The sequence below is a fragment of the Lissotriton helveticus genome, chromosome 7 (assembly GCF_964261635.1).
Source record: "Lissotriton helveticus chromosome 7, aLisHel1.1, whole genome shotgun sequence".
Classification (NCBI taxonomy): Eukaryota; Metazoa; Chordata; class Amphibia; order Caudata; family Salamandridae; genus Lissotriton; species Lissotriton helveticus.
Genome location: NC_136068.1, coordinates 1795165265 through 1795192996, shown reverse-complemented (window position 1 = coordinate 1795192996; position 27732 = coordinate 1795165265). Strand labels below are relative to the sequence as shown.

At 45.8% G+C, this 27732-nt stretch overlaps 1 protein-coding gene across 18 annotated transcripts in view; it reads left to right on the top strand.

Moving 5' to 3' along the window:
* Window positions 1–27732, top strand: part of LOC144770773 (phospholipase A2 inhibitor NAI-like) — a 1245443-nt gene that overhangs the window by 718952 nt on the left and 498759 nt on the right. For all 18 annotated transcript variants that reach the window (XR_013599013.1, XR_013599018.1, XR_013599014.1 and 15 more), the window contains one exon: window positions 27242–27382. Coding sequence is in view for 10 of the 18 variants with exons in the window: in XM_078655522.1 (XP_078511648.1) it covers window positions 27242–27382 (141 nt within the window). In the remaining 8 variants the exon portion in view is untranslated. The remainder of the gene's footprint in view (window positions 1–27241; window positions 27383–27732) is intronic.

Here is a 27732-nt window from a genome sequence, read left to right as displayed (position 1 = left end):
TCCCTACTGTTGCACTCACTGGAGTGGGAATAGTAATTTTTACCCCTACGCTATCCAACGCTTTTCCTACTGTTGCACTCTCAGGAGTGGGAATAGTAATTTTTACCCCTACGCTATCCAACGGTTTCCCTACTGTTGCACTCACTGGAGTGGGAATTGTAATTTTTACCCCTACGCTATCCAACGCTTTCCCTACCGTTGCACTCTCTGGAGTGGGAATAGTAATTGTTACCCCTACGCTATCCAATGCTTTCCCTACTGTTGCACTCTCTGGAGTGGGAATAGTAATTTTTACCCCTACGCTGTCCAACGCTTTCCCTACTGTTGCACTCTCTGGAGTGGGAATAGTAATTTTTACCCCTACGCTATCCAACGCTTTCCCTACTGTTGCACTCTTTGTAGTGGGAATAGTAATTTTTACCCCTACGCTATCCAATGCTTTCCCTACTGTTGCACTCTCTGGAGTGGGAATAGTCATTTTTACCCCTACGCTATCCAACGCTTTCCCTACTGTTGCACTCACTGGAGTGGGAATAGTAATTTTTACCCCCACGCTATCCAACGATTTTCCTACTGTTGCTCTCTCTGGAGTGGGAATAGTAATTTTTACCCCTACGCTATCCAACGCTTTCCCTACTGTTGTACTCTCTGGAGTGGGAATAGTAATTTTCACACTCCCGCTATCCTACGGTAATAATATTGTATATTTTTTATTAATATTATGTTAATTACCTACTGGCGGTCGCCAGTAGGTATATATAGTTAGGATTTTTTCCCTATGGGATTTTTGAAAATTCTATGTCTAATAACTTTGGCGTTTGTGGACGGAATTGTCTGAAATTTTCAGGAAAATGGCACATTTTGTTTCTGAGCAGCCCTTGAAAATTTGGGGGGGTTCATCAAGGGGGGGCCGAGAAAAAAGGGGGGTCCCAAAACGTGTTTTTAACATTGAGTTTTCCATAGGGCGGTTGGCCTCACTTTTAGCCCGAACGGCTGAATGGATTTGCACGAAACTTGGCAAAATTGTAGGGACTGGTAGCCCGATGTGCCTTTTGTAGGTCTCAATATATGTGCTTCAGTGGATTTTGAGAAATTAACGTTCAAAAAAAGATATATATCTGTAACAGCGGACCGGGCAGCGCTCCAGTTCGCGTACTTTTCGCGCAACGGAGCTTTGTGAAGCGAAGCTGATTGGTTCTCCGGCGTCTGTAAACATTCCAAACAGTCCGTAGCGGCCGCCATCTTGTCTCTCGGTAGGATCGAGTGACAAGAGGAGGCCAAAGCGAAGGGGCAAATGACCATAAGGGGGCATAGTAGATCCTCGCTGACCCCCTAGGTTTGATGTGGAGGTTTTAAAAGGGCCCCGCGGGGCAAAAAAAAAAAATAATAATAATAATCGAACGGCTGAATGGATTTGCACGAAACTTGGCAAAATATTAGGGACTGGTAGCCCGATGTGCCTTTGCTAGGTCTCAATATATGTGCTCCAGTGGATTTTGAGAAATTAACGTTCAAAAAAAGATATATATCTGTAACAGCGCTCCGCTTCGCGTACTTTTCGCGTTACGGAGCTTTGCGAAGCTGATTGGTTCTCCGGCGTCTGTCAACATTCCAAACAGTCCGTAGCGGCCGCCATCTTGTCTCTCGGTAGGATTGAGAGACAAGAGGAGGCCAAAGCGAAGGGGGAAATGACCATAAGGGGGCATAGTAGATCCTTCCTGACCTCTTAGGTTTGATGTACCATTTTGCCAAGTTTGGTGTAATTCCGTTCAGCCATTCAGGCTGTAGACGTATGTAAATGTCCTATGGAAAATTGCATGGGGAAAACACATTTGAAAGTGTTGAAATTTAGAACCAATTAAAATGTTACTTTGGTTTTGTATTTGTGTGTGATGAAAGTTAATTGGTTATGTATATATGTCAAATGAGAGGAAACCACAGCCATTTTGTGATACTACTGTCTGAGGTACATTTGTGAGGAATTTTTGGTGGTGAATTTCTGGTGTTTGATTTACACAGTACTAACACTTCTCCTACTTTTAAAAAGGTGAGTTGTTAATTTGTAAGGGGAACTATGTTGTACACTTGAAGATAATTTGAAAAATGTTTTCTGTTATTTATTTGCAGTCCTTCTGTTATACTAAATACTTGATAAAGTTAGTTTTGTATTATGTATTACTAAAAACAATAAATGAAAGTGATTATTTTTTTCTGCAATTTACAGCAAGCAATTTCAAAATAAAATGGCTCACAATGAAGAGACCGTGGCAATTTCTTTTGAATTGTCCACTACATTGATTGAAATTGAGAGCACCAATAATGAAATATTGTCACAAGGAGGAGATGACTTGTATGATTCCATTAGATTGATTGAAATGGACAGCACCAATAATGAAATATTGTCACAAGGAGATGACTTGAATGATTCCACTACATTGATTGAAATTGAGAGCACCAATAATGAAATATTGTCACAAGGAGGAGATGACTTGTATGATTCCATTAGATTGATTGAAATGGACAGCACCAATAATGAAATATTGTCACAAGGAGGAGATGACTTGAATGATTCCACTACATTGATTGAAATTGAGAGCACCAATAATGAAATATTGTCACGAGGAGATGACTTGAATGATTCCCCTACATTGATTGAAATTGACAGCACCAATAATGAAATATTGTCACAAGGAGGAGATGACTTGAATGATTTTTTTGATCAATCTGTTGATGGCGAATTTATCGAATGTTTGGAGACCATAGAGTTACAAGAATCATCATTGCAGACTTTTGATGAGGAAATTGCTGATGAGGACATGTTACTAGTTCTTTCAAATTTAGAAAATTCTGAAGAATAAATTTATATTTAGAAATCAAAAATTGTTTGAGACATTATTCATTTTTATTTTTAATTTATGAGGTTGTAGCGAAGTGATTGTAGTATAAAATGAGACTTATAGTATAGAGTGCAACATTTTTATGTTACATGGTAAGTTTACTCATATTTACTTCCCTTCTGCCACTATATTATCACCAATGTATATTTGACATCTCTTCTTCATCTCCGGCCTCCTTTCTCTCACTGTGTGTCTCCGATGCATCTTATCGCTGCTATTTTGTGTAATTACAGAAGAGAGTAAAATAAAATAGTTCGGAACGTGAAAAGGGGGCAAAGTAGAGTACCCCTCACCCCCTAGGCCTTTTTAGGCGGTCCCAAAAGGATCAGTTTCTGCTTTCCTGAGAGATTATGGTATGAGTTCCATATACCACAATAATTTGCATTACAACATGCAAGATATCTATCTCCTATTACCAACTTTTGGAGATATTCGCGCTAAGCGCGATTATCTCCAAAAGCTAACACCTGCCCTGAGCAGTTCTTAGCCATGTTATCCAATGGGAGGTGGATAACATGGCTAAGAGCATTAGCTCGGTAATGCATGAATATCGCTGACTTTTTAGCGATATTCATGCATTGCGGCCGTTTATTATCGCATTTGCGATAAACCTTGATAATAGCAAGGTTTATCTTCGATAATTTCTGACGATGCTTAGCGGTAAAAAATTCGTTGGTAAGCATCGTTAGCGATAAATATCGCTTAACTTTGGTAATATGCACCAACGTCTGTTAACGTTCGATTCGAAGGAAATGAGGAAGTGTTGAAAAACATTGTCTGCGCCATCTTGCCATTTTTGAAATGCCACACTTTTGTCGTGCACGGCAGCCATTTTAGATGCCTTGACCAGACCCACTCTCTGCACGCTGTCGATTCGTAGCATGGCTCCCCACCCTCGCAAGCATCTTCCCCAGGCACTGGTCACCCCCGCTCTCGGTCTTATGCATCGGCAATAAACCTCCCCCCATCTGCGCTGCTCTTCCCTGAAAATCACACTCTGTGCCCGCCCGACACCTCCCTTTCGCCCTATTCACTACCGCACCCTCTGACACTCCTCTTCCTCTGTGTCCGATTGTCCAGGCTATCAGCTAGCCCTGCAGATGTAGTTTATGGCCCCAGCTGTAAAGAATCACCCCTCTTCAAAGGAGTTATAGTAGATCAAGGCCCACACCCGATGAGATCCGTCACACCACACTTGTTCCTACTATCTGAAAACCATCCTGTATTGTGATTGGGGAGGGGACCGAGCCTGAAGCGGAAGATTCCAGGAATGACTCTTTGTACATCAAAGTTTTTACAATTATGTGTCACATTAAAAATATATAGCACTCCAACAAAGTAGTAGGAATATAAAACTTTAATAACATATAAATATATACAACAAAACAAAAACAGTAAAAACATTTAAACAACGAAGAGACCGTGGCAATTTCTTTTGAATTCCTGATGAGGACATGTTACTAGTTCTTTCAAATTATGAAAATTCAGAAGATGTTGCCTGGGGGTGGGTCGTCAGTAGCAGTCTGTTGTGCGAATAGTTCCAAGGCAGCAGAACGCGCTGAAATCTAGATGGCACGAAAGTGATGTCTAGTAAGTTGCCGCCCAGCAAATAACGGCGTGGGGCGCCGCGGGGGTGAGTGAGTCCAGTAGGCACCACAGCTATTCTTACCGGCATTGCAGAATTACTGCTGGGGACAATGCCTGTGCTGTAGCAGGGTCACAGCAGAAACAAAAAGGATTCTGTTGAAGATGTTGTTGGTTTTCAATTTGAAAACAATTCTGGTGTCAACTGCTATGCTAATGTAGTGGTTAATGTTTTGTTTTCTCTAGAAAATGTAAAAGAGGGGGAGGCAGTCCAAAGTTCCGTTAAAAGGGCAAAGGAAAGGATCGGTGGTTTGAACTATCAGTCAAAAAGGGGAGGGGGTGCAACAATTTTTCCTACCGGGTCACACTGTGCTTTCACCGGAACTGAGGTCTGCAGGATTCTAGTAATTCAAAGTGAGGCTGGCGCCAGCATGGGAGCGCCGACGTCCCGGGGATACAGTTTCGTCACTCCACGGGCGATCATGGCAGTCATTCCCCATCGGGGGTCGGAGACTCCCGCGGCTCCTCTAGAATCTTCAAGGTCGTGGAGGACTACGGTGGTGGAGTCAACCAGTGACCGGGCCATTTCTTTATGCTGGGCCCACTCTTGCCAGGTCGACTGCCATTTTGAGAGTTCGGTAGCTACTGGCGATCGCGGGGTCAAATGAGCGGACGGGCTCCACCCTGCCGGGCGAGACGTTGCAGCATGGCCACAGTGGAAGAACCCTTTTCCGGGCGCCTGGAGCGCTGAGGGTGCAGCTGGGAAGCCTCCACCTGGGGAGGCGGGAGAGGCCTGTTCGCACCGTCTCTCCCTCCCAGTGCACCCCACGGCATCTCGCTTGAGATTTGTTATGGCCGGACCAGGCGATGAGGACGAGGGGGGGGGGTCGGAGGCATGTGCAAGACATCCCCCCCCAGTGTTGTCACAGCCATTATTCAAGAAAGAAGAAGTGTCCCGTCCGTCTTCGGGCCGGGCTTCCGGTAGATGTCGGCCGGACGCCCCTGGCTCTGGCCCCATGAACGGGTTTCTTGGTTTATCGGCTGCAGCCGGATCCCGTCGGCCTCGGCCCCCCGACCGTTGGTGGCCGGACCGGAAGAGCATGTGGCGGGACTACCTGAAACTGTCAAGGGCCACCGCGGCCGGACTGGGAGAGAGAGGGGAGGGTCGAGGAGATATTCCCCCCCTGCAACTCTTCAGCGTTGTAAAGGCAATCCCCTGGCCGGGTCCCGCTGGCCTCGGCCTCTCCTCCGGCTACACCCTACGTTAGGATCTCCTGGCCGAGGCGTGGCAGCAGGACCCGCCTTATATGGGCTGCTCCCGGCTGGGCGAAGCCGCAACCCTGCCCCACCTTGGAAGTTTCCAGAGTGGGGGCGGATGTTCTACTGACTTGCATTTTCCCTAGTCTATCGATTTTTTTGGCGTGGCAGGCGGTGGGACAGCGAGGGGTGATTTGGTTTCTCTTACTGTTTTTCTGGTCTCTCACCACTGGCATATTTTAACGTTTTCTTGTTTCTAGGACATTAATAGGTTTTATCATTACGTTATGTTATCGTTTCTTTGTTCGTTGTTTAATAAAAGTTCATGTTCATCAGTGGCCTACTGATTTTCGTTTTCCTATTCTTTTCTTTCCAGGTTGTTTCATGCTAAAGTTTCTGTTAACAGGATACAGTGATCACTTCGTTATTATTGCATATGTCCTTTTCACTAGGGGTGCTCTCTGGTCGGGCCAGATGACGTATCTCTAGTAAATGGTCCGGGTGAAACAGGTGCATCAATCAGTGGGGAGTAGATAGGCATGACAGATTATAACGGGGGAGAAAGGTCCGCATTACGTACCCTTTCACTATTTGCAAAGATTTTCCTACGTATATTTGCAAACAGGGAATACCTCCAAAAAGAACCAATTCCCAAACAGTCAATGTTTGGGGAAACAATCAATCAATGAGGAACGAAATAGGCACGACGTGTTAAAGGTTTGCGTTACCTACCCTTCACTATCTGCAAAGGGAGAGAGAATATTCCTATTCTTCCTCGTTTGCAGGCAGAGAAGATTCTTAAGAGAATCAACTTCGAACAATTCAATGCTCGATTCAAACAATCAACAAGGGGTACTGTGAACACAAATGAACGCCGCCTATGTACATACACATTGGTATTATCAACAGGTTGTTCCTAATGTTTCTATTTTAGGGAGGTCAAAAAGAGATCCCATTAGTGGCCTACTGATTTTGCTCGATTCCTTTTGTTTTTTTGCACGATTTTTCGCTATCTGCAAAGACTAAACAGAGTATTGCGACTCTGTGCTTGTTTGTAAATAGAGAATGAACCAAAGAGAACAATCAATCAAATGGAGAGAGAAGCAGGCACGACGGATTACAACGGGGGCAACGGGGGCAAAGGCCTGCGTTAACTACCCTTCACTATCTGCAAAGAGAGAGTACTCCTAATAGAAATGAGGGGTGGGGGGCAGCATTCAAAGCAGATCAGTGTGCATAAACACGAAAATGTTTTTACTTACCACGTACTTGACATTCGACAGCTTATGATATTTGCTATTAAAAAACCATTGAAATTCACTGAAAAAACCATAGGTTATAGACCATATATAGTTAGGAATTAGCATTTAAAAAACCTTATTTTACTCACACAAAACCATTGAAATTCCATATATAGTTAGTTGCACTAACTATATATCGCGCACCCGCAATCCACTGCTGATCATGTCACATATTACATCATTCATGACATGGTCAGTGACATCACTGATGACATCACTGATGACATCTCAAATGACATCACTGAGGTTTTTTAAATGCTAATTCCTAACTATATATGGTCTATAACCTATGGTTTTTTCAGTGAATATATATATGTTTTAACAAATATGATTGTATGTTTTTTTATAACTTTCATTATTTAATAATTTTAAGGTAATTTAAGTATTTTTAAGTATGTTTAAGTTATTTATTTTTAATATTTTTTTAATTTTACACTATTTTTAAGAAATTCAATAATTTTACAACGTATATATTTTTAAACGATATTTTGGATTCAATATTTTAGTACTTACCTGTTTGTAGATAGGAATTCGATATTTTGTCTGTCGATATTTTGGCATCGATATTTTTGGTAGTCTATATTTTGTCCCGTGATATAAAGTCAGTGATCTGGATAGGTTACTGTAGTGAATGTTTTATACACCTTCTAAGCTATGTATAACCTGTATTGTTTTTTTTTCTTTTTTAAAAAAAAATATTTTTATTGAAAAGTTGCATGACAGACAAAACAGTCATTTAAAAAAATATTTTTCTTAACAAAAGAAAAAGAAACAACATTACACAATGACTTAAACAAGCATCAAGTGAGTTACATTTTCTCATCACGTTGGTCTGAATGTCACATTAGCATAATTAATTACAACCATTTACATACTTTGGGAACTCGCGCCTCCGAAACCGATCGTGGCGTCGGTGGTTCACAGATATCTCCCAGGTGGCTATTCCACGGCCCCCAGACCCTCCCCCATTTCTCAGGGCACCCCCTGGCCACATATACAGATTTTTCCCTGAACATGCACCAGTCTAAATCTTCGGCCCATCTAGATACCCGAGGCGACTGTTTCACCCCCCACAGCTGAGCAATATTACGCTTCGCCACCGTATATGCAAGTGTAGCCCATTGCTTCTGGCTCTCATTCAGATCTGTAGGTTCTCACACATTCAACAGACACCTACGAGCCTCCGAACGCATGTCTCCCCTATACCTCTTTCATCACGTCATGGATTTTCCTCCAGTATGTCTGGATAACCCCAAAATGCCAAAGAATATGTATGAAAGTTCTCCACATTCCCTCCTGCAATCTCCACTCTCTGCTCGCCCCATACGCACCAGCCGGGGTCCTGTAATATATGTTCTATGCAAGATCTTTAGTTGCACTAAGCGAAGCCTCATCTGGATCGCTGCCACCCTCGGGGAGGAAATAGCCGCAACCCAATCCTCATTGTCCAACTCCTACCCGTCTTCATTCCATTGCCCTCTGATTCGACCAAGAGGGTCCTCCATTTTATTAACTAATTTCTTGTATATTAAGGAAATAGTCTTCTCAGGAAGGGAATGTCTCACCTGTAGATACCTATAGTGTTCAGTATCATGCATACTATATTGTTTCTTAAGAAAGTCAAACGTACATATCCCCCCTCCTCCCCACATGTCCTTTATCTGGGCAAACCCTATAAGTTCCCACTTGTCAAATACCTTGGTTTTCCATAAGCTACCAAGTTTCTCCAAGCTAAACAGCGGAGTTACTAGAGTCAGTTTACCCTCCCAATCCAGATACCTATTAACTGCGTGCCACACCTGCACCGCATGTGTCGTTGGGCCTGTCAACTCAAATCGCCCTGGCTTGGCGTATAAAGCTCTGTTAATATCTCCGCCCAACGCCAGCCCGGGATCCATAGCGTACCCCGGGTCTCCCGGGGGACCACAGACCACATGGTTCACCGCCGCCAACTGCGACACCCAATAATACTTTCGTATAAACGGGAGTCCAATTCCCCCGTCATACCACGGGAGAGTTAGTTTCGCAAATGCTATTCGGGGCCTGCCATCCCAGAGAAGTCCTCTCTGGAGCGTTCCGATCTGTTTAAAATAGGAGATCGGCACCGGGTCCATCAAGTTCTGTAGTGCGTATAAAAATCTAGGCAAGGCCATCATTTTAAATAATGTTGCCCTTCCAAGCAATGAGAGGGGCAGGGCTTTCCAACGCTACACATCACTCTGGAATTTGCTCAAGGGAGGAACCAAATTATTAGTGTTCCTACGTTTTGGGTCCAGTGTTATGTAGATACCCAGGTACTTAAACCCAGTCGATTCTATCTGGATGGGACACGACTGTGGTACTACAGGGGGCTTACCCGCAATGACAAAAAGCACCGACTTCTCCCACAAATGCCAAGCACATCCAGGAAACAAATCAAAGACGCTCCGGGGTTGGTAAGGTATAGCAAAATATCATCGGTATATAAAGAGATTTTATCCTCCCAGCCTGGCGTCCACCCGAAGCCCCCTATCGACCTGTCCCATCTAACCCGTGCCGCGAGCAGCTCCAGCGCCAGCGCAAACAGCAGCGGGGACAACGGGCAACCCTGCCTCGTGCCCCGCTCCAATGTAAAATCGTTCGATCTGCAGTTATTAACCACCACTCTGGCTAGGGGAGTAGCATATAGTAGTCGCACTCACCCAATAAATTCTTCACCGAAACCCAGCTTCGCCAGGGCCACAAAAAGATAATTCCATTCAATCCATGAGCGCCAGGATACCCGTAGGATGACAGTTGCGCTATATAAAAGCTCAATTCATTCATTCATTCAATCCGGTCAAACGCCATAGTGGCATCTAAGGACACCAATGCTGCCAGCTCCAGTATTTACGAGGCACCCCCGAGAATTCCATGTAACCTTTTCAGGTTCAATGCCGTATTTCGGGGCGAATCCGGATTGATCTGGGTGTATGAGGGTAGTGACCACCTTAACCAATCGAGTAGCCAGCAATTTTGCCAATATTTTGGGCTATGTGTTCAGAAGAGAGATGGGCCTATAGGAAGAGCACTGTGACCTGGGTTTACCCGCCTTGTGTGTGACCACTATATTTGCTACCCGCTGATCGTATGGAAGTAGGCCTTTCTCTTTGCTCTCAAGGAACATAGCACGGACATACGGGGCAAGTTTATGAGCATTCAGTTTATACAACTCTATCGGTATCCCGTTAGAGCCGGTCGCTTTACCCTTTTTTATCCCCCTGATCACCTGTGCCACTACATTATCCGTAAGGGGGGAGTCTAAATAATCGTTATCATCAGCGGCTAATTCTGGCATGACAACATCTTTAAGCATTTCGCTGTTTTCGGCTTCCGTAAATCCATTTCCAGAGGTGTACACGCTCTTGTAATATTCAAAAAGGTGTCAGCGACCGCCTGTTGGCCCGTCACTTTGCCCATGCTCATATACTCTACTTTGGATAGCTTTGTTTTGAGCTATAGCTCTATCTCTGGCCAGGCTCCTATATTCTTCCTGACATAGCTTCATGCGGTGAATATCTTCCGGTGTCGACCTTCTGGCCACCTTCTCTTCTAATCTCAACACTTCGCCTTCCATCCTGGTCATCTCAGCCCTACGCTTCCTCTTCCTAGCCGCAACCAATGATAAGACCTCACCCCTTGCCACTACCTTGTATGCTTCCCAAAAAGTCTGCGCCGATTTGACCGTGCCCACGTTTTCCCGGAAATAGCGATCTGATATCTTAATAATCTACTTTTTTATGGTCGGGTCCTTCAGCTGCCATGCACTGATAGGGGCCACCTTGCCCACCGCCTCCACTCCAAATGAAAGTCGCAGCCATACTGGAGTATGATCGGATATACCTCTACCCAGGTATCGCACATCTTGGATAGTGGCTGCCATAGCCGCTGGCAGTAGTATGTAGTATAATCTAGACAAACTCTTGTGTGCAGCTGACATATGGGTGAAATGCGTATCTGTCAAGTTGCGTACTCACCAGCTATCCACTAGTCCCAGAGTTTCCAGGAAATTTGAGAGCCATCTCTGCGATGGCAGAAGCGGTTGCGGCAGATTCCTATTGATCTCTCTATCTAGTACCGCATTAAAATCACCCCCCAGCATCAAGACGCCCATGGGCAGGGTGAGAAACACCTTGCTTAGGTCTCGAAAGGTGTCGGACTGCAGGCCAGGCAGGACATAGATTGACAAAATGGTGACCGTCCTTTCACCTACTTGTCCCGACACCCCAGCATATCGACCCCTCTGATCCAACCAGGTTGACTGTATTGCCATAGGAAAGGAGTTCTTAATCAACACACCCACCCCTCTGGAGCCCGTAGTTAATCCAGTATGCGCCACTAACTTATAGTCTCCTTTATGAAGGGTCAGGCAGCGGTTGCCAACAAGGTATATTTCTTGCAGTAAAACCACATCTGGGGAGTGTCTTCTAATGAGCTGATTAACCATCCCTTGCTTGATCCTATCTCCTAGGCCATTCACGTTCCAGCTTAGCACCTTTATCCCCCCTCCCTGATTAACCTCGCCATCGGACCCAAAAACCAGACCTCTGATCATCTCACTCTCACCTGATGCAAAAGGAAACGGGAAAATAAGGAAGATGCACAATAAGATCACTGATTCATCTCCAAAGGAAAGAAAATTTAGAACAAAAAAACAACAATCATTCAACAACTTTCCCCACCCCCCTCCCGCCACCCTGCACCCCTACTCACGGTCTTCGCCAACCCCCAACTCGCAGTGTGCCTGTCACCCCATACTCTAACTAACCGACTATCTAAAGGTAGATCTCAGGAGAAAATCGGCATCCCGCATTCCCGCACTGCCCACAGGATATTCTTGCCCCTATTATTGAAAAACATCTCCGTAGAAGTGTCTCATACATGGACACCCCCTCTCAACAAAACCATAATTTCACGGACAACGGTGTTACTCATCATTCCTGTTCTTGCGAGCCCTCTCCATCTTCACCGCTTCGTCTCTGGGGCTCCTCCAGGGAGGCAAGGCTCTCCACCCGGTCTGAAGCAATTTCGACTTGCAACTTAGCAGGAAACAACATGGCATATTTAATTCCTTTGTCTCTGAGTTTCCTCTTAACTCCCAGGAAACTTTGCCGTTGTCTCTGAACCATCTGGGTAAAGTCCAGAAAAAAGTTGAGGGTGTTGTTTTCGTATTTCAGAGGGCCCCCTGATCTGGAGGCTTGCAGGATAGAGTCTCTGAAGTTGAGCATCCTCACAATCATCGGCCGAGGTAGGGCCCCCAGACGCGGCCGTCCCCCTGGAACTCGGTGTGCCCGCTCTATCGTAAAGAAGTTCCATAACCCTTTCGGTTTCAGATGATGAAGGTCAGGGCTCAGACCTTTGGCCTTCTCCGGGACTCCAATTATGCGCACGTTGTTTCTTCGGGCCCTCCCTTCATAGTCGTCCAGCTTGCGGCTTGCCAAGTCACTTGAGGCCTTAAGGTTCTGAACCTCTTGCTGCGACTGCACCACGTCATCCGTCAAGCTCGCCGTTTTGAAATCCAATGATTTCCACCTCTCACTGGTTTTGGTGAGATCAGCTCGGATTAGATTGACCTCTATACTGACAGTGTCGAACTTGTGGTCCAGCGACTCCATCTTCTGTCCAAGTGAGGTCTTGAAGTGTAGGATCTAACGTAGGACTCGAGGCCTCTCCACCTCCATCTTGTGGTCTACCAGGCCCAGAAGGCGAGCTCTTGGGTAGCGTATATCTGTCCAACTTGTTGGTTTGAACGTAGCGAGACCCCCTGGCCGATCTGGTCTGCTGTTTCTCCCCTTCGGGTTTATCCGCCATCTTGGGTCCGTGCTCAGAACGAACCCCGACTGCCCTGTGGTGATACCAAAAATCAACGTCGACCGCAGGCCTGCGCCCCCACACTCTCAGTCGACCACCAGTATCTTTCGCTGTCGAGGTTTCCTTCTGATGACCCAGAGTACCAACCAGGTCCGGGACAGTCTCTCCGCCCGCTCACCGGCCTTCTATCACCTCGTATGGCACCATCATCAGCGCTTCCAACCAGTCTCCGTGCCAACCGCACCGTCCTCGGGTAATCGGCCGCTCTCCTCTACGCGGGCCCCTCCTGTCATCCGGGGCATCCCCACTCCGAACGTCTTGCCAATGCCAACCAGTGGGGCCTCCACACTCAAGGGCCGCTCTTCTCTGCCCTGTCCTCCGTCAGCAATCCGGGTGCACCCGGGCCCCACGAGTAGATCTATGGCCCCGGGAGCCACGCCGCCCTCAGCAGCTCACTGGTCCCTCATCTGTCTCCTTAAGCAGCCTGTTTCACGGCGCTGCGTCCAGGCGCCGCGTCCGGTGGTGTCATGGGCACCAGCCTCCCTACGTAGTAAGATGGTTAGCGCAGCCGGGGCGGCCACACGCAGGCCAACGTCGATCCAGGCTGAACGCAGGGGCGGACCGGCGACTTCCGGTCAACGGCCCCGCTATTGTTGCACTTCGGCCCGGCTGGAGAATGATCCAAGGCCCCGGCTCCACCTGCACTTAGGCCGCAAACTTGCCGTCGATGCCGCTCGGGCCTCTTGAAGAATCAGAAGCGGATCCCAGCATCCGGCGCCACTTTCTCTCTGCCTTAAGTTTCCACTTTCGGGGAACAGGACAAAGATCAGGATGTGACCGTAGGCGGCGGGGGTCTCAAGAGCCTAAAGCTCACGCAGCCATCTTGGACTCGCGCGAAGCTCCTCCATCCCAAAACAACCATTTTTACCCCGAACACTTGCAAGTTACATTTAGCACCGCACTTAGGAGCAAGGGTGAAACAACAAACGTAATAAACATTTGTTTCCCCGTCTTCGTATTTCCAATTCCACCACAGGTGGTACACATATCTCCCCCAATAGGAATTCCACCGGGACCATTTCTTATGCCACTTCTTCGGGCACACCCTAGCTGTAAACACTTCTTTCTCAGCTACCATACATCTGTCCAGTTCTTTCTGCCGTACCGCCACCGCCGGCGGTGCCACTCCGCCCCATCCTCTCGCTATTTCCCTCTTGATTAGCGTGAAGCCCAGCGTTGCCAACTGCTGCTCTGTCTCAGTAATGTCTGTATCCTCCAATATATCAAGCAAGCCCAATCGGGGCGTCAGACTGAACGCCTTCCCCAGTGCAGATTGCACATGAGTTGTGGCCCTGTCCCATAGTCTCTGCATTAACTAGCAGTCACACGCCATATGATAAAAGGTAGCCGACTGGTGGCAACCCTTCAAACACAGGTCATCACGTCGAGACCCAATTTTTGCTAGTGTATTCGCCGTCAGATAGGAGCGGTGTAGGATACGAAGCTGGATTAGTCGAAATGTGAGTGTGATAGCAGCCTCTCTAGACGACATCAGCGCCTCTCTCCAATCCTCCTCTTCAATCGGCCCAAGGTCCCCCTCCAAGCACTCTTTAAGCTTTCCAAAGGAATTAGGCATATTATTACTAAGTTTTCTATAAGTCAGGGAGATCCCCTTGGATTGCAGCGGCTAATCTAGCAAGCGGTCTTCAAGGGGTGGCAATTCCGGTATGTCCTCACAACTGGGGAAAGCCACCTGCAAAGCATGTTGAATTTGTAGATACCTAAAGACCTCACCCGGGGCCAATCAGTAGGTCTTTTATAACTCCTGAAATCTAAGAATCTTTCAATTTTTTACCAGGTATTTGACTGTAAAAATACCCATTATATCCCATCTGTCGAACCCCGAATGATGGCAGAGCATGCTGAGTTTTTGCGAAGACCATAATGGTGTCGCCTTAGTAAGCCCAGACATGAATTAGCTAACCACCAGATCTGTACCGTATGTTGAGTGGGGCCGATATATCGCTGCTTCCTAGTGCGGGAATAAAGTGCCCGAAGATAACCTGAACGATCAAATGATACCTGTCCAGGGCATATGCCGGGTCATCCAGCGGGGTGTATCGCCATCTATTTACAGCCACCAATTGCGAGGCCCAATAATACAACCGTACATCAGGCAGCGCGATGTCCCCATCATACCGTCCTTTCATTCATTTCTGAAGCGCGATCCTCTGGGCTTTACCATCCCAGAGTAGTGTGCGCAGTTCCTCTTCCACTGAAACAAAGTATGTATTCGGAATTCTGTGTGGGCAGATCTGGAGAATGTACAAATATCGTGGGAGAGCCAGCATTTTAAAAAGAGCCGCACGGCCTACCAGCGACAGAGGCAGCGATCTCCAATGCTTAACATCAGCGCACTGCCTGGCCAACGGGGGTGCCAAATTGCAGCTATAAAAGAGAGCCGGGTCCGGCGTGACGAAGACCCCCAAGTACTTAAAGCCGTCCGCTGAGACTACCAGCGCACAATATTTTGGGAGGCGGGGGTCTGCCCATTTAGCACATGCAGCACGGACTTACTCCAATTAATAGAGTACCCCGAATATTTCGTGAAAATGTTAAGAACAGTGTGGATGGATCTGTACGGATAAGTAAGATATAGCAATATAAAGAGATATTCTATCTTCACATACTAGTGACCATCGTAAACCCTTTACCATTACGTCAAGCCAAATCAATGCTGCCAAGGGCTCCAACATGAGGGAGAATAGCAACGGCGACACCCCTGCTTGGTGCCTCTCTTTAGGGTGAAAGTTCGGGACGTATAGTTGTTGACTCTAACCTAGTTGTTGACTCTAACCTGCCCCTGGATATCGGTATATAGCAGCCTCACCCACCGTATAAACTTGAGGCCCAACCCTGCTCTCACAAGAACCTCAAAAAGATATGGCCATTCAATTGAATCGATGCCATGGATGCATCAAGTGACAGTATGACTGCGTGCTCATCCAGTTATTACCGACGCGCCAGCACATTATGGAGCCTGCGGATGTTCAGAGCCGTGCTTCTCCCAGGCATGAAGCCGGACTGGTCCGGGTGCACTAGAGAAGAGATCACTGTTCCCAGCCTCGTGGCGAGGACTTTTGCCAAAACCTTTGCCTCAACATTGATCCAGATCGGCCTATATGAGCGACAATCGTCCACCGGCTTACGGCCTTATGGATAACCACAATACTGGTTAGACGCTGGTCAGGTGGCAGAATCCCCTTCTCCCAGTTTTCCTGATACATTGCCCGCAGGTGCGGAACCACTTGGGAGGCCACAGCCTTGAGGAACTCCACCGGGGTACCGTTGGGCCCCATCGCCTTCCCAGACTTAATTTGACCGATAGCTATTTGGATCTCCTCATTGGATGAATCAGCGTCCAATAGCTCCCTATCTATATCCGAAAGCGTCGGTACGTTACTATCTGCCAGCAGTTGACGCAACTTTTCTGATGTATATGTTGTGGAGGGAGAATACACTGTCTCAAAGTAGTCTGCAAATGCCTCCGCTATCTCGCCGGGGCATTGAAGAACCGCACCACTTGACAGCTTTAGTCGAGGCACCCACCGCGCACCCTGCTCCTTCCTCTCTAGCCACGCTAGCGTCTTTCCTGCCCTGTCTCCAAGCTCATATAGCCTATGTTGGGTAGCTGCTTGTTTAGCCAACATGTGTTCCCGTGCCTTGAGTTTGTATTTCTCCTGCTTCAACGTCAAGCAATGCAGTTTCTTCTCTGAAGGACATAACGCGTGAGCCGCCTCAAGCTCTCGAAGGGCTTCCTCCAGCTGTACTAGAATCGTATGCCGTTTTGCAATATATTTCACTTTCAACGACAAGGCATATCCCTTCATAACCACTTTATATGCTTCCCATATAGTTTACACCGAATCCACCGACCCTAAGTTTTCTTCTAGGAAGTACCCAGTCTGCACCCCAAGCTCCTCCCTGATATCTGGAATTTATAACAGCCACGGGTTAATCACAATCGTGCAGCGCTGTTGATTTTCACCGTGAGTGAAGTCCACTCCCACTAGGTAGTGATCTGAAATACCTCGGGGATACATCCGGGGCTGTCTAAAATTGCCCACTGAGGCCGTGTATGTTAAAAAGTAGTCTATTCAGGAGAAACTGCCATGCACACTAGAAAAGTACGTAAAGTCAGAGCCTACTTTTTGCAGTTCCCTTCCCACATCTGAAAGGACTAATTCCTCGGAAATTCCGCCATAAGCTCCTTCGGCCTTGCCCCCTGCCTCTGCGGGTATCTATCGAACGTATCGTCCATTGTCATGTTATAGTCCCCGCCCATTAGCAAGGTAACGTCAGGAAGGTTAGTCAATATTCAGCCTAATTCTATTAAGACATCTCTACCCAACGCTGGTCGCAGATAAACAGAAATTATATTCAAAGCCCTCCCCTCCCACTGGGCCTCAGCTACCGCAAATCGGTCCCCTCTGACCATGTGTTATGTACAATCAATGGTGTGTTTTTCCGAACCAGGATACCTGTGCCTCTAGACCCGATAGTATATTCAGCATGCACTAGGAGCCTGTACCCCAATCTATTAAGCGCCTTACTCTTATTACCAACCAAGTGAGTCTCCTGCAGGAGAACAAGATCTGGGGATTGTCTCTTCAGGTATTGCTGGATGATACCTCGTTTTATTTTATCACCTAAATAAATAAATGTAAATGTAGTGCTTATGTAGCGCAAAAATCACCCCCGAAAGGGTCTCAAGGCGCTGTACACATACTGCTGTGGAACCCTTCCTGGCCTTTCCCTGTGAAGTGCCCACTCCTGGGCACCCCGAAGGTGAAGCCAGGCATCCTAGCGCTGTTGGGGCCGTTGTGGAGATTAAGCAAGCTATTGCCCAGAGTTGCAGAGTGGGACCCATGATTAGAATAGGCACGAGGCGAGAATTATCAGGTCCGGGGAAATTGAGCCCAAGACCCACCGAGGCGGGAATTGAACCCTGGTCCTGGCCCAGACCTCTGCATCAGGATCTGCCGCTCTAACCATTGAGCCACACTTCTCCACAATCCTAATCCATTGACATTCAAAGGAGAGGACAGAGAGCACTGAATCCTGCTCAGCCCACATCCCTTAGCACGGCGATCCATATATCCCAAGAGGTCAATAATACGGCAATCACTTCTGTACGCAACTTGCAAATAAAGCTAGCATCATCACAGCTAAGTCTATTGCATTGAATAGGAGCATTGAAAACAGAACATTGCAGATACACATCACATTCATCGTATTACATAGCCATCATCTACTTATACGATAACAAAGCAACGTCATATCACATCAGTATAGTCAGCAAATATCATCATGTCATAGATCCCCGAGTGCAAAAACATTCTCACCTCAGTGAGTTTTACCACTCCCCCATCAATGTCCCTCTACTTGCGTATATTGCCAGATCCAACCTCCTCAGACCAACGCCAGAGTTATCAGTCCTGCTCCTCCAGTCTTCTAGTCTCCGCAATAGGGTCAGCACCCGCCGCCTCCAGCCGGACTCCTCTTTGTGGGCCAGATCTGTTAGGGCGGTCTCTCCTGCGGCTTCCCACCATGCTCCAGCCTTCCATCCAGTCCCAAACTGCCTCCGGTGAGTCGAAGAACCATGACTTGCCATTCAACTCCACTTGCAGCCGTGCAGGGAAGAACATCGCGTATTTCACCTCTCGATCTCTCAGCTCCTTCTTCACCGCTTGAAAGCTTCTTCTCTGCACCTGAACCTTGGCCCTGAAATCCGGAAAGAGCGCCACCTCATAGTTATCTATCTTCAAGGGCGGGCTGGACCATGAGGTCTGCAGTATTATGTCCCTATCTCGGTAATTGAATCTCGGCAATTGAACACCAGTTCGATCAGGGGTCTCGGCGGTGCACCCGGCTTAGGTCTACCAGCCGGTACCCTGAGGGTTCTTTCTATATTAAAGTAGCTGGACAATGTCTTGGGCTTTAAGTTTTTTGTGATTAACTCTTCCACGCACAGGTCCATGGCCGGCTCCTCCGTCCGCTCCGGAACCCCTAAAATTCGGATGTTATTCCGTCCGGCTCGACCTTCATAATCATCCAGCTGTTGCAACATTCTTGCCTGTTTATGCTGCAAGTCGAGCATCTGTCTCTAGAGTTCTGATGTGTCCGTCTGCAGGGCGCTTGTCACTATTTTAGGGTCCTTAACCTTCTCATTCATTTTCTTAAAGTCCGCTCTTAGTAGCGAGACCTCAACAGTCACCTTTTTCTCCCATTTTAGTCCATGCAAATTTTCCCTCCTCAGATCCCGGCAGGGCCTCCGCACCGGTCCGTCGGCCGCGGCCCAGCCCTCCTCACCATTTAGGCCGCAAAGCCGGAGCCTCGATTCTCAGGGCATCCACTGAGGCAGCACTCTCTTCCACGCCATGCCGAGGAAGGTGTCACAGACCCACCAGCGCGGGTCTCGTGCCGCCGCTGTCACGCATCGCACCTCACCACAGGCATCAGATCCCTCACGGAAGGATCACCGCCACGTTCCCGGGCCACTGGTCTTCACTGGCCGTACCTCGGGTCCGCCATTTCCTCACCGGAGCACCTCAGAGTTCGGACAGTCCCGGGAGGCGGACGCCCCGCCAGGGGGTCCAGAGGGTCACAAGTGGGGGGGGGGCGGAAGTCAAGCCCCCATCACCGCAGTGCAGCACTCGTTCGTGGATGGCTTAGGATCATGGAAAAAGCCCCGGAAGGGAGAGAGCTCGTCTAGGCTGCGGCCATTACCCCTTGTATTGGTTTTTCAATTGTACGTCAGGACTCCCAACTCGATGGTGGGAATGATTCAAGCATGTGAATCTATGAAACATACCAATACTGGAGAACCATAGTTGCAGTTAAGTAACTTTTTTTATTCTCTTTAGTAAAAGGGTTTTGCGACTCCTCACACAGCAATCACTTTATGTTTATGAATTCAATTAGGAAACCAATGATGTTGAACTAGGATTAAAGGTAAGTAATTTTTTTAATACCTCTACATCTGTTTGTGAAATGTAGGCTGAGCCGCAACAGTCAATAACATATTGTCCTGAGCTTGGGCAAGGCTATAAAATATACTGGGTACAGATTCATATGTTTCCGCCAGCTTCCTAGTGTGAAATGGTGGACTATTTTTTAGGGAATATAAGCAGGTCCAGATATCGCAATCAGAAACCTCCAGAACTTGTTTTTTGTTAATCAGATAATCATGTAGTTGTAAGTGTTTGTACCTCATGTTTTCAGATAGGTCATATAACAATTTAAGGGTGTTGAAGTCTAAGAATCCTTGTATGCCATATAGATCCCCTAAAACGGTAATTCCTGACCTGGACCAGCCGAGTGTGATGTTGTCAATAAAGATACTTGGAAGACCCGGATTGCCCCACAACGGCAACTTTGAGTGAAAAAAGCTAGTTTTACAAAAGGTTAGTATATTGCCCCAAATCTTTATTATGTCCCTTGCGGTCTTAAATCTAACCCTTTTGTAGTAATTGGGGTCGTTTGTTCTAAACAAAAACATATTTGAATCGGATTTTAACATAAAAGAGTGGAAGAATAATGCCCCTCCTCCATTAAGTAGAGAACGAAGGCGAATGACAAAGGCAGACCAAAAATACAATTTAAAATCAGGAAAATTAAGCCCTCCCTCGTTTATATTATTTTCATAAGATTCAGCGACCTTCTCGCTTTTTTATAGCCCCAGATAAAGCTGCTAAGTGCTCCATCGAGTTTCTTGAAGAACTGATTATTTAGCGCCAATGGGATAGATCGAAATAAATACACATATTTAGGCAATACCTTCATCTTGATTAGATTGATTCTGCCGATTAGGTTCAAGGGTAGTCTGAGCCATTTTTTTAATGATAGAATAGTGGATTTAGTTAGTTCATTATAGTTTATATTGTTAATTTCCTGTAGTTTAGCCGTTATTTTGACCCCTAAGTAGGTAGCGATTTTGCAGATCTCAGGTACTATCACGGCTGGAGTATAATTAGCTATGACTTGTGTCTTTTGTAAATTAAGTTTGTAACCAGACACCTTCCTGAATTTTCCGGCCTATAGGGCAATTCCCTTTAGTGCCTCGACAATATCTTCTGAATAGACCGCGTTGTCATCGGCATATGCTGTTATTTTTAGCTCCTGTGAGCCTGATCTAAAGGGTGCAATCTGGATTTGGGACTGAAGGGCAAACAAAAAAGGTTCTAATGAGAGGGCAAATAAAAGAGGTGATAAGGGACATCCCTGGCGAGTACCACGTTGGATTGAAAAGTCTGGAGAGGTCAGCCCCCCATAGCTAGTGCAAGCCATTGGATTATCATACAGTGCCTGTATACTCCGCAAAAATTGTCCCCCGAACCCCATTTTGGACAGTACGCACCCGAGAAAGTCCCACCCCACTCGGTCAAAAGCCTTCTCAGCATCTAATAGAATCATGCCGAGTGGGGTGGATTCAGTCTCTGCTACGTCAAATGCCGTGATGGCCATATTAACGTGTATTGTGGTGTCTCTCCCAGTTATGAACCCATGTTGCTGTGGATTAATAATCTGAGGCATAATGGGGGCTAATCTTAATGCTAAAATTTTTGCAAATATTTTTGCGTCCGTATTTATCAAAGAAATAGGGCGATATGACCCTCTTTCTTCCTTCGGCTTGTCTTTCTTCAGGAAGAATATTATTTTCGCCCTATTCCAGGATTTGGGAGCTTTTCCATTTGAACCTACAGATTGGATAACTTTCAGCAATAGATGTTCTAACTCCTCTGAGCATAATTTATATATCTCTAGAGGTATTGTGTCTTCCCCTGCCGCTTTTCCTACAGGTAGTAGAGCCATGGCTTGATGTAATTCTGTCATAGTTATATCGTCAGATAGTGACTCCAACTCTAAAATGTTCTGATTGTTTATTGAATGCTCTTCGACATATTCCTGTATATCATCTAAATTAGGCTCAGTTTCAGGAGTATTTAAGGTTCTATAAAAATCAGCAAATTGTTCTAATATATCTTGTGGCTGATTATAGATCTTGTTACCAGCCCCCCGAATATTTGTAATTGTGGAGTCCGCTCTATCCTCAGCAACCTTGTAGGCCAAGATTTTTCCAATTTTGTCCCCCCCCTCGTATTGTGTTATTTTAAACTTATGTATATTAGTAATACTTTTCTGTATAAACGTAGTCTTCGCTTCACTTTATAATAAACCAAGTTTAAGGCCAATTTCTGTGGTCGTTGATAAATTTAATCGGAGTGCTGAGGACAGTAACTCTTCTTGGGTGGTTATTTTTGAGATCAGCATGTCGTTGTGTTTTTTGCGTTCCGAGTTTTGTCTAATTATGTATGCCTGAGTGAAACCCCTAATACTTGCTTTGCAAGCATCCCATACCATACCAAGTGTAGCTGAGTTTATGTTAATATCTATAAATTCTGTTATATGTAATTTTAGCTGCGTCATACAAAGTGTATCTGAAACTAAGTGTCTGGGAAAGGAGAATGGTCTGGGAGAAGCCCTGATGTGTGCTGTTGTTAAAATCAGTATTATTGCATTGTGGTCAGAAGAGATTCGGGGGCATAAGGCCATGGAGCTAACCTTCAATAGATTGTCACTTATTAATGCCATATCTAATCTTGAGCACAGTTTATGAGGCGCGGAATAGTAAGTATACCCCGGTATTTTTGGGTATAAATACCGCCAAGCATCTTTAATGTTATGGATACGGCATAGATCAAGAATGGACAACCTGGTTTTATGCATCCTTTGATAGCTGCTGAACCTGGTTGTGTATATTCTGTAGTCCATGATACAATTAAAATCTCCCATGATAATAAGTTCTCCCTCCCAATCCAAGAGTTTAATGTTCAGTTGGTCAAAAAAAATAGGCTCATCTGTATTAGAGCCGTAAACCACGCATAGAACATATTTGTGATTCTCGAAGCTAATCTGCGATACTGCCCATCTGCCACCCTTGCCACAGGAGGTTTGTATTATTTCAGCCCTGAATCGTCTGTCCTTAAGAATAGCAACCCCTCTTGTGGAGTACCCAAAGGTGGAACAAACTACGATGTCGTATCCCAATTGGTTGAGTAACTTCTGATCCTTCCCCGCAATATGCGTTTCGGATAAGAGAGCAACATGAGGGTTGTACAATTTTAATTCTTCTTTTATCAAGCGTCTCTTGTTTTTACTATTAAGCCCCACTACATTCCAAGCTAAGCATTTGATTTCATACATTTAAAAGTAGGAAATAAAATAAACCTATCTCTGAATGTCCAAAGTGTCCAAATGTCCTAGTAAGTTTCCTAATTCTGATGCCATTAGTACACAGAACAGCAAAAACAATTAAACAGTCCTCGCAGCAATCTACCCCATCAGCCTGAAAGCAAATTTTTCTAATTTTTACCCCCCCCCACCCCCCACCCCCCATCCTGCGGAGAAAAGCACCCCCTCCCCCCTAGCTCTTACCACGGCCGGGGAAGAGCCACCTTTCTGCGTCTGCTGCCGCTGGAGAGGCAGCCTGCATAGCAAGTCACCTTAAGAGGCCCCCACCCTCCCTCTATCTTTAACAGTTTGTAAACTAAGTAGAAAAGAGCAAACTAAACGTTTTTCAAATTCACAGTGATGCATAAAATTAAAAAAGCCCCCCGTGCAGCTAATATTTTCCTAAATGCAGAAGCTTCCAATAAGAGTTAGCATTTTACGCATGCTAATAAAGCCAATTCTTTGGGCTAATTTTAAGTCTTGCTCTTGTCCGCGCTGATACCAGCTAAATATGCTTCTGCTTCCTTTGCATCTGTAAAAAAATGAGTACGTCCATTTTGAATGACCTTGAGACGGGCAGGTTCTTGGAGAAATGCCTGAGCCCCGCTAGACTTAATTGGATCTATCAGCTTGCGTAGCATCCACCGTCTGTCCATTGTTTCTTTACTTAGATCGGAGCGAGCAAAAACTGTAAGCTCACCAATGGCTACAGGGGTATTGGGACGAGCTCTCTGCCAAACAGCCTGGCGCAATAAAAAATTGCCCCAAAAAATTTGAAAGGGACGTGGAAATTGATTCACCCTGTTTCTCTGAACCAGAGGAAGACGATGGGCTCGCTGGATTTGTGAATCCCAGTTCCAGTCCGCTAGGTCTGGGAATGCTTTCTGAAGCAGCCCCACTAAGTAGGCCCTCGGATCAGATCCCTCTGATCCCTCCGGTATACCAAAAAGTCTTAGATTAGATCGTCTCTGTCGATTCTCCAAATCTTCAACCTTCTGTGGGAGCACTGAAAGTTGAGTCTCGTGTTTGTCAACTGCAAGCGTCGTTTTTGTGCTCGTTTCCTCCATCTCAACCACCCGTCGTTGCAGTTCAACAATATCCTGTGATATCCCCCCGAATTTGGTGGTAAGTTCCTGTAAAGAAGATTGTACTTTGCTATTGTCCTCCCTCAATTGTAGATAGTGTTCCTGCGCTTCAGCCCGTTGATTGCTCAGTAATTGGAGTATTATGTCTAGTGGAGAGGAATCGGTTGATTCTTGCCTTTGGCTGTGTCCCATTTTAGAAGCACTCATATGTTTACCTATCTCTAGATTGGCTGAAGGAGGTGTTGGTACAAGAGAAGAACCCCCAGGGGAGGGAAGGGTGGCATCTATCGCTGAAGTAGTGGCAATTGCGTTAAATTGTGGAGTATCAGCTTTTATTATTGGTGAGTCAGCCACGAGCTCATGTATCAACAGCAGTGCTTGATCGGTTAATCCGTCCAATGACGGACTAGTTAGGGCACTACTTTCCAAAGTGATAGGACTTACGGTAGTGCAGGGCATTAACTCTGTGGGGCTGGCTCCTGATAGTCTCAATGTCATATTTTTAACTAAGCCTTTAGCTTCAATTCATTTTTTCAATGGACTTTTGTCCAGAAAAATCTTTTTCGAAGTTTGATTATTGTTTGCGATAGGCCGGTTTAATAAGGTGCCAGCTTTGCTGCCTTTCTTTGCTCTGGGCTTGCTTTTATATTTGCACCCTATCTTTATTCGTGCTTTTGTCAAATTATCTAAGTGGTCATCCTTCTCCCCCTTCTTGCCCCGCTCATCATCTGTTTCGACGTCAAAATCTTCGAAAGAGCCTTGTTCGATCAGTTCAATCAGTTCAATAGACTCAGTGCGTTTCATAAGTTCTACAGGTTTTATAGGCGCCACACTATCCTCCACTAACCCATCCGCCTCAACTGCAGGGACAGTAGTAGCTGGTTCGATAGGGGGTAGTAAACCTGTGTTGTCAGCATTCGCTCCTCCTGTGGAAATCTGTGTGTCTGTACTTATATCAGGACATAAGTTATCCATCATTCCAACCTCTTCGGCAGCTACTGATTCGCTAGTCTGTATCATTGACTGTTCTATTAAAGAGCTACTATAAGTCCCTTCGAAAACCACAGGAGCGCTGCTGCTCTGCAATGTTAATCGTTTGTCCCCCACTGTATCAGATGTTTCCCCTAATTTTCCAGTCACTAAAGCGTGAGGTGCACTGGTTATTTCACTCCCAGTTGGCCCCCCCTTCCTGCCACTGATTTAGCCACCGATTTAGTTGTAGCTTTGGTTGCAGTCTGACCAGGTTTTTTAATGTGTGCGCCCGGGGGTAAATTAGAAGGTCTCTGTACCTGTCTGCCAATATCTCCATTCTCCTGGTGCGGACCTCCCATCGTGTTAGACACCGTTGCAGCTTCCATCAGCCCAACAGACGAGGAAGGTGTTTTCTTTTCCTTTTTCCGTCCATCCCTGGCGGCGCTAGAGACGTTCTCCAGTGTGGTATTTCCAACACCCCCTGGGGTCACGGTGGCTGAGAGAGGCGCTGCTGTTACCGTAGCTGTTATCGTAGCTTGTGAGGTTACGGACGGGGGGGAGAGGAGGCGCGGCGGCTCCTGCCGGCTGTCTGTTATTCCGCGTTGTCCGTGGAGGGTTCTTCGGAGACATCCTCCTTGGCCACCAGGTGTACGGTGCACGAAGATCGAGACCAAACCAGCCGAGCCCTGACCACCCAAGCAGGCCGTGAATCGTCCGCCGGAAGAGCTTAGCTCTGTCTGAGAGCCGGAGCATTGGTGAAGAAGCACCACCACTAGCGCTGCGTTAAAGCTCCTGAAGCCATCAGCAAGCTTTTTCTTTTCTTGCAAAAAACGCCTGCTCCCTTTCTGAGGTCAAAACATGGAGCTTTTCAGCTTTCAGTACAGCTACTGCATCGTTATCATTACTCCATAGAGGGGAGAGAGAGAAACCTCCGAGTGAGCTGCTCGGCGCAGATCCTCACTCCGCCATCTTGGACCGCTAACCCCCCGCCAGTAAATAAGTCAGTAATAAGCGAAGCATATAGACTCCTAATCGATCTCAAATCAAACGATTGTATAAAATTGGCTGACAAATGGAGCAGACTGTTGGGCTCAAACATTACACCCAAACAGATAGAGTGCTCCTTGATAAATGTCAATAAACGAGTACGTTCATCTAGTCTAAGGCTCCAACAATTCAGAACAACTTGCATGTTATACTACACCCCTGAAAGAATCTCCAAATGGTCTCCTAATAATTCCTACAGTGATCGCACAAAATGCCCCAAATGCCTTGCCGACGCAGCCGATTTGGCACACATGCTGTTTTCCTGTCCTAATCTTAAGGTCTTTTGGTTTGATATTCAGAAGGTTTTGAAAATGAAGCAAATCCAGCTGCTACACTCACGGCTACTTCTGTTTTGTTAGACACTTATCCTGTCTCTATACCACATGCAGCCTTGGTTACAATACGTATGTCTTACGCCAAGTTAACTTTGGCTAGAGCCTGGACCTGCTCTGAATCACCCACGGTCTGGGACTGGTGGGCACTTGTAATTGAGATTCACTCAATGGAACTAGCCTTAGCAAACATTAGGGGAACACGCACACTGAGCAAACATGAAAAAAATTGGGGAACTTTTGTGGAACAATGATGCTCTATTTTCTTTATTGGGTATAGGCAAATATTATGCTTAATGAATTGACATTCAGTGTCTTTAGGATAACATACTTTGTACGATTATTGAAAGAAACTGTTACAATTATTATTATTTTGGTTTTTTTTAAACTTGTATTAGTGAATCAATTTATTATTCGTTTCTTTTTTTGTATTTTTTCTTTCCTATCTCATGTCCTATTTGCTTTACTGTATTATACATTTATGTCCGTTAACATATGTATTAATGATTTAATATATTTCTGCCTTGTCAGCCTGTTAACAATAAAAAGTAAAAAAAAAAAAAAAGAAATGGTGGACTATGTGATATATTGTTCTCTGCCTGTTTTTGACAAATTTGTGTTCCTTTGTCTTCTTTTTCTTTTAGTTCCTAAGAACCCTACTAAACCGAATGGAGTGAAGTGTCGAACTTGCACCTCACTAACATCTACATATTGTTACACCGAAAACAAATTGTCGTGCCTGGGTGCAGAAACTAAGTGTGTTCTCTTCGGAGTCAGAGACATAGGTAAATAAGAGTGGTTTGTTATGTGACCAACTCCTGCACTGCAATGATTTCCTCATGTGTGGGATGAACATGTTAACGGCAATTTATTGATTTTTGTTTTTTCCATGAATCATTATAAGTTGATATTGAAAAGTCACTGTGTCATAGATAGCATGACAATTATAGTAGAATTTGTGCTTTGCCACATTTGTCCCTTTATTTCTAAGAACCCTTTTATTATTTGTATTATTATACATAGTCTGGATTTCAGAATCATGGTCACTACAGTAGATGTACTTGACTTTAGCCTGTCCCTATCTAACAGAGATTCTACTAATTCCTCTCATCCAGTCCTATTGCCAGAAATCAGC